The following is a 7,094-nucleotide window of genomic DNA, read 5'->3' on the forward strand; positions in this document are numbered from 1 at the left end:
GTATATGTGAGTATGTTCAGTTTAAATGCGGAGACTATTTTGGCCAACAAGTGTGTGTGTAACTATAGTGTGTGTGTAGACAGGCCCCACCCATTCTAGCTTATCACTTAGTCCAGGTTGTTTTATGATGTTGCCTCCCTCTGCTATCTTCTTCTTCCCCACCCTCTTCTTTTTTTCCGTCCGGTCCAACAAGAAAGAAAAAATAAATAAATAAATAAATAAAATAAAACGTAATCAATATAAATAAAGTTTAGCATTAAATACAACGGGTTTATACTCAATAAATCCCTGTTGTGACAGTAAAATCTGCCCAACACAAGAAGCTCTCAGCCCACATCTGTTGGCTCAGCTGTTGGACAGGACAAGTTTAAAAAAAAAACAGGACCAGGAGAAAAGGAGGTAACGCTCAGAATTGGAGGAATTAACCAGAACAAGACTTCGCACCCGAGCACAGCCTGAAGCCTCCTTATAAATGTTTGGTGGTGATTGCTTGAATGAGGGACAGCTGGTGAGGTCTGGGAACAGCGGGCAGAGGCTTGTGGGAAATGGAGTGAAGATGAGGCTCAGGAGAGATTAGAACTCGGGCGATGGCTCCCTCTGGTGGTCAGAGGGGAAAACAGGTTGATTCATGACACATATTGTGATATAAATGAAAGAAAAGGGAAACCTATGATAAAACACTAACTTCCCGAGACTAAAATAAACAGGAAAAAAATGCAAAAGAAAACTTAACCCTTGTGGTACCCCAGGCATGTTTACATTAAAGGTGGGGTCAATCCCGAGTTGTGGTCGACCCCGCAAGACAGTGTGCTGAACCTTTTTTTTAAATCATTTTTTATCCGGTGTCTTTGGCAGACATGAAATCCTTTCCACCTTTGTCCATTTTTGTCATGGGAGGAATCACACAACAATGTAGGGGTGGAGTAATCTGGACCCCATAAGAGAGCACGAAGGTTAAAACACATACCTAACATCAAACACTGGACCATATAGAGTGGGCCTGAACATAAAACCCTACAAAGAACATCCAAGTGCAACACAGACAATATATCAGGTTGAGAAGTAAGCTGCAGTGGGGACAGGCTGCAGCAAAGCTCCCTTCTCCTGGTCTAAAGGTCCACATGGTGCTTTTAAAGGCTGCTCCATCCGGTTTAGTCCAATACGGGCCCCAGCTTTTCCAGCACCACACCTGAAAGAAATCAACAAAGACAGACACAAAGATCCACAAACACACAGAAGTTCCATCCCATAGAACAAAAAGAAAGAAACACAACCAAATACAGCCTCAGCCATTACATTTCATAACAGGGGCCACAGCCCTAACTGTAGGCTGCACCAGCGTTGCCGCTATAGTAAAGCAATCCTGTTTGCTATAGTATAGCAAACAGACTGAACTCATTTGTCCTTCGTGCCATAAGTCTGTTTAACACCTCTAGGGGGAGTAGGTCATATGTATGTGTGTATATATATATATATATATATATATGTATAGGTATGTGTGTGCCTATGTATGTACGCATGTTCATGTGTAAAGACATGTGTATGAGGGAGTGTATATTACCAACTGTGGCGTACTTACCCATGTACTTTTTTATATTCTATATCTTGTACATTTTATATTTTTACATTGTACTTATTTATCTGTCTCTAAGCGCCATTTCTGGTTTTAACACGTTAGTAACAGTGCTGTGTGAAATATGGAGTTTTTTTATTTCCCTGGGGACACGTTCCAAAACGATTAATAAAGCTGTCTATTTATAAATCTATTGTGAAGGTCCAAAGGAAAAAAAATGTCTTAGAAATGATATGCTACATAAAGGGTGGCCAGTGTGCTTCGTCAACCTTGGAACTCCTGAGGACCAGTAGCAATTTCACCACGCTGTGAGGGTGAAGCAAGACATCACAAACCATAGATCATATTACCTCTGAGCAAGAGGCGCATCTGTGCCCCATGGGAGGTTGTTTTTGGTCCATACTTATCTGTTCTACGTTCTTCAGTATTTTGGTGAAAGGGGCCTCTGCCACATGACGGTGGGGGTTACTTAGAATCTTTGATGGTGTGGGCTTTTCATCTGGAGCTGGTTGGTCCTGTGGACCTCATCCGTCTGGGGGATATCACTCTCCCACTATTGATGAAGTCTTTAGCTTTTTACCCGTCCTATATTTCTTCACCTGTTTTATTTTTTTGCTTTTCTTTGTTGTATATTTTTGCAGCCAAAAACAGCATTTGATGATATGTCACCTGAGTTGACCGCTCTGATGAAGCCAACCAGGGAGCAGGAGACTTTTAGAGACTACAACCTGCTTCAGGTGCTTATCTGGGTGGCTTGCCTGCCTGTGTCCGTTTGCATGACTTTTTATTCACCTATATGTATATATTTTTAACTGTCTGATAAAATTCTAAATGTTTGTACATCTAGATGAACTCTTTTTGCAGAAAAAGTATGTTCCTAACATAACCATGCAACTTTAAAACTAGTACTAATGGAGTTATGCAGTGCTAATGTTACAATGTTCTACCACTGTGTAAAACGACACTGAAAACGGCAAGCTTGCCAAATCAGTTGAAAAATGCCAATCATAAATGCTGCCTCTTTACACATTTTTATTTCAGACTTTGGAGAAGGAGGAAACTGTCTTCCTGCTGACAGAGACATGTGATCTGGACCAACAAATAGCAGAAAAGCCCCAGGTAGCAACAAGTTCTATGTGCGAGCCACAGATTAACCCATTCTCACCAGGATTAGACGTAATGCGCACAGCAGATGTAGTGCAACAATTTGTTTATGACAGCAGCAAGGCTAATGATACAAATACAGACAACATTCCAGGATATAAGTCTGAGATCAGAGATGATGAGTTTAGCCCGCAAGTTAGCAGTGACAGTGACAGAAGTGAGGCTAGCGAAGATGCCATCAGTGTTTTAGCACAGATAGCAGTAGAGGAGATGGCAGAGGTTGCAGTCAGACAAGCTAAAAAGACTCAGAAAAGGATAGATGCTAACCGTGCAGCTGACCCTGAGCAAGAGTGTACCGAAGAGACTGCAGTACCCGGCAGACCCTGTTCAGTCCTGAGCTTTTTTCCTGAGGAAGATCTGCATCTCAATGACAGAGAAGACTCTGTTGACTCGAATGATGAAGGAGCGTGGAGGTCTGAAGACTTCCCTTCTTCCCCTGTCCATCACCTCACCTCCTGGGACACTCCCCATGAGACACAAGACCTGATGAACAGAAACAACAAACGGGACGAATCTGAACCTTTGCAGCCGATACATACGGTGAACACTTCATGCACTATTTAGAATTGCATTTTTTTTCTCCCCTAGCAAGACCTGCCCCAATATTTCCCACTTGAATTGCAACTACCCCTGTTTCATTGGCTCATGTTAAACCTCCCCAGATTAGGCATTTTCCCAGTCACATTTGTCACTGTTAGAACTGTGTTACAATAATGTTGTTGTCATGCCCCAACATTTTCTGCCCAATTCCCGCCTGTCCTAACATTACCCTCCCCATTTCAGAGAGAACTTCTACAACCATAGTAAACCTGGTTAAACCTACCCAAGTAACACCTGCCTTGTGCGTGTCCTGTCTCACTAAATTTTGCTGAGATACGCCTCAGCAGTGCAGCATCTCCTTCAGACGCAATTTTTTTATAGAAGCATCTAGAGCTATCATAGTGTTTGTGACAGACTAGAAGAGACTCAGAAAAGAAAAACTTGTGAATACGTGAAACCACGAACAAAGAAGCGCAAATATGTGGAGGAACACAAGTGGAATTTCCATTTAGGATTTACACTGTCATGTTGCAATGGCAAAGAAAATAATAATAATTATCTTTTTAAATCTGATTGGGTTGTTAAGCTGCCTAAACTTACATTTTGTCATAATGATGTTTAGCCCTTGACTAACACCATTGAAGCCCTGAGTCTGAACTGCAAAAAGTTTTCAGGGTCAGTGCATATACTGGTCTCAAACCTGGAGACAACCCCAGATTAATTTATGAAAGAAAATCTGAATCCAATTTCCTACCAACCTCTACAGTTTCTCCCTACCCTGGCATTCATCCCTTTAAATGGAAAGATATAGAAAAATAGTCTCTTTAAATTCAGATGTTACTACTACTCGATGACATCATCAATAATGGTTTTGTAACTTTAAATGCTAAAACAAAACGTCATTACTTACATTTAAATGTACACCTATGTTTAAAAGTAAACCTATGCGCTTCAGAACACACCCACATGCAGATAGGCATTTCTCCTAGATGATCAAAGTAAAGTGCAACTTGGATCATCTTCTCAATAGAGGGATAGCCAGCCCTGAGTCCTTCTTTAAAAAACAAGTTTGGACACCACCACAGCTTGAGTTGCCCCTAAACCTGGAGTAATAGGGAGAATCCAGAAGGGTAAGGGATGAATTTGGATTTGGCCAATCACTGATGAGAACCTAAACAGACTCTCCAGGATCTTATGGCAAATATTTTTAATTGTAGCAGCCTAAAGCGCCTGATGTTTTTGGACTCCAGCAGGGCTGTCCTTTATCACTGGTTCTGTTCATAGTTTTATGGACAAAGTTTCGAAGGACCTGGAGGGGATCTGGTTTGGGGGGGTCAGGATTTCATCTCTGCTCTTTGCAGATGATGTTGTTCTGTTTACTTCATGGAGTCAGGACCTCCAGCATGAATTGGGGCAGTTTGCAGCTGAGTGTGACGCGGCTGGGATGAGGGTCAGCACCGCTAAGTCTGAGGCCATGGTTCTCGACCGGAGAAAGGTAGTTTGTCCTCTCTCGGTGGGTGGAGTGCACCTGCCTTAGGTGGAGGAGTTTAAATATCTTGGGGTCTTGGTCACAAGTGAAGGGGGATCGGAGCGTGAGATCGACAGGTGGATTGGAGCGGCGTTCACCGCTGTGCCAGAAAGCAAAGCTCTAAATTTACCAGTTGATCTTTGTTCCTGTATTCACCTATGGTCATGAGCTCTGGGTAGTGACAGAAATCGAGATCCTGAATACAAGCGGCTGAAATGAGTTTTCCCTGGAGGGTGGCTGGACGCTCCCTTAGATATAGGGTGAGGAGCTCGGTCACCCGGAGAGAGCTCGGAGTAGAGCCGCTGCATCTGGTCTGGATGCCTCCTGGAGAGGTATTTGGGCATGTCCCGCCCAGGGAAGACCCAGGACACGCTGGAGAGACTTTGTCTCTCAGCTTGCCTGGGAATGGCTCAGTGCCTCCCAGAGGAGCGGATGAATTGGCCAGAAAAAGGGAAGTCTGGAAGTATAAGGTACGCTAATGCCAGAAATAGCTTTGTTTATGAGACGTAGAGCTACAAAGATCTTTTCTGCCCAATTAAGAGTTGTTTAAATGTCCAGGCTCACAAAATCACTAAAACAGAGCAAAACTAGAAAAGTTGCATTACCTGCGATAATGCTAGTGTGAATGCAATTTGCAGAATGTGGTTGCTGAAGATGCTAAATCTGTTAGCTGAAAATTCCAAAAGTATTTGTATAATGCTAAAGTTGCATAAATCACTAAAATTTGCATAAGAACTGAAAAACCTGGGTAGTTGTCAAATTAGCCAAAAAACCTAACATGCTGCTAATATGTTAGCTTAACTCAAAATTAGCTTAAAAAACCCCATTACTTGCCAAATTAGCCAAAAGAGCTAGCACATTGCTAATATGTTAGCTTGACTCAAAATTAGCTAAAAACACCTAAGAACTTGCCAAATTAACCAAAAAAGCTAACACGTTGCTAATATGTTAGCTTAACTCAAAATTAGCGCAAAAAAACCTAAGAAGTTGCCAAATTAGCCAAAAAAGCTAACACATTGCTAATATGTTGGCTTAACTCAAAATTAGCCATAAAAACCTGATTAAATGCCAAAATAGCCAAAAATGCTAACATGTTGCTAATATGTTAGCTTAACTCAAAATTTGCCATAATAACCTTATTAGATGGCAAATTAGCCATAAAAGCTAACACGTAGCTAATATGTTAGCTTAACTCAAAATTAGCTTAAAAAACCCCATTACTTTTCAAATTAGCCAAAAAAGCTAACACATTGCTAATATGTTAGCTTAACTCAAAATTAGCTAAAAAAAAACCTAAGAAGTTGCCAAATTAGCCAAAAAAGCTAACACGTTGCTAATATGTTAGCTTAACTCAAAATTAGCCATAAAAACCTGATTAAATGCCAAATTAGCCAAAAATGCTAACACGTTGCTAATATGTTGCTAATAAAAGCTGAATGCTTTTATTTGCATAAATTATGAAAATTGCAGAATTTGAAGAAAATCGCAAAAATTGCGTGAAACGTAAAATTGCATAAAATTTTTCAATACCTAAAGGAAATCCATAAATGTCCTGAACGTGGTTTTGATACCAACATTGCATAATTTGCAGAAGTGCATAAAGTTGAAGAATTTGAAAAATCCCCATGTATTTTCAATGAGGCTAGGAAATTAGCATAAATTGCGTTAAATTGCGAAAACTTTAAAATCTGCGAAAACCAAAAGTACAAGCATGAAAGTCCTGAATGAGCTGAACGTTTTGATACCACTATTGCATAAGTTGTAAAAGTGCATAACGTTTTTCAAGGATTTGAAAAAAACCCATTCATTTTCAATGAGGCTAGTAATTCGCATAATTTGCGAAAAATCGTAAACTTTGCGAAAGTCAAACGTACAGGCATGAAAGTCCTAAAATTCCGGAACGTTTTGATACCAATATTGCATAAGTTGGATAAGTGCAGAAGGTCTTATTACAATTTGAAAATTTTTCCCATTGACTTAACATAGGGCTTAAAAATCGCATAAATTGCGTAATATCGTGAAAACCGTCAAATTTGCGAAAACCAAAAGTACAAGCCGCGATGTCCTTAACGGGCTAAACGTTTTGATACCAAGATTGCGTAAATCGCATAAAGTGTACTTGAGTTTTTACGTGTCAAAAAAATATATTTAACTAAAAATATAAATATATATACACACATAGAATGATTTCCTGGAGACTGTGTTCCTTCATACTATCAAGAAAAATCAAATGGTTCCAGTTCTTCTTTTCTGATGTCTCTCATTATCTCTCTCTCTGTTTGGCTCTTA

General features: G+C 40.3%; 1 protein-coding gene across 5 annotated transcripts in view; it reads left to right on the top strand.

Annotated features, from left to right (window-relative positions):
* The window catches only part of LOC112152111 (band 4.1-like protein 3), a 107,559-nt gene that overhangs the window by 78,296 nt on the left and 22,169 nt on the right, over positions 1-7,094 (top strand). For 4 of the 5 annotated variants that reach the window (XM_036212255.1, XM_024281396.2, XM_024281400.2 and 1 more), the window contains 2 exons: positions 2,215-2,310; positions 2,615-3,277. In XM_036212255.1, the coding sequence (XP_036068148.1) occupies positions 2,215-2,310; positions 2,615-3,277 (759 nt within the window). The remainder of the gene's footprint in view (positions 1-2,214; positions 2,311-2,614; positions 3,278-7,094) is intronic. The other variant, XM_036212256.1, reaches the window with a different exon arrangement.

The sequence above is a fragment of the Oryzias melastigma genome, linkage group LG6 (genome assembly GCF_002922805.2).
Source record: "Oryzias melastigma strain HK-1 linkage group LG6, ASM292280v2, whole genome shotgun sequence".
In the NCBI taxonomy this organism is placed as follows: domain Eukaryota; kingdom Metazoa; phylum Chordata; class Actinopteri; order Beloniformes; family Adrianichthyidae; genus Oryzias; species Oryzias melastigma.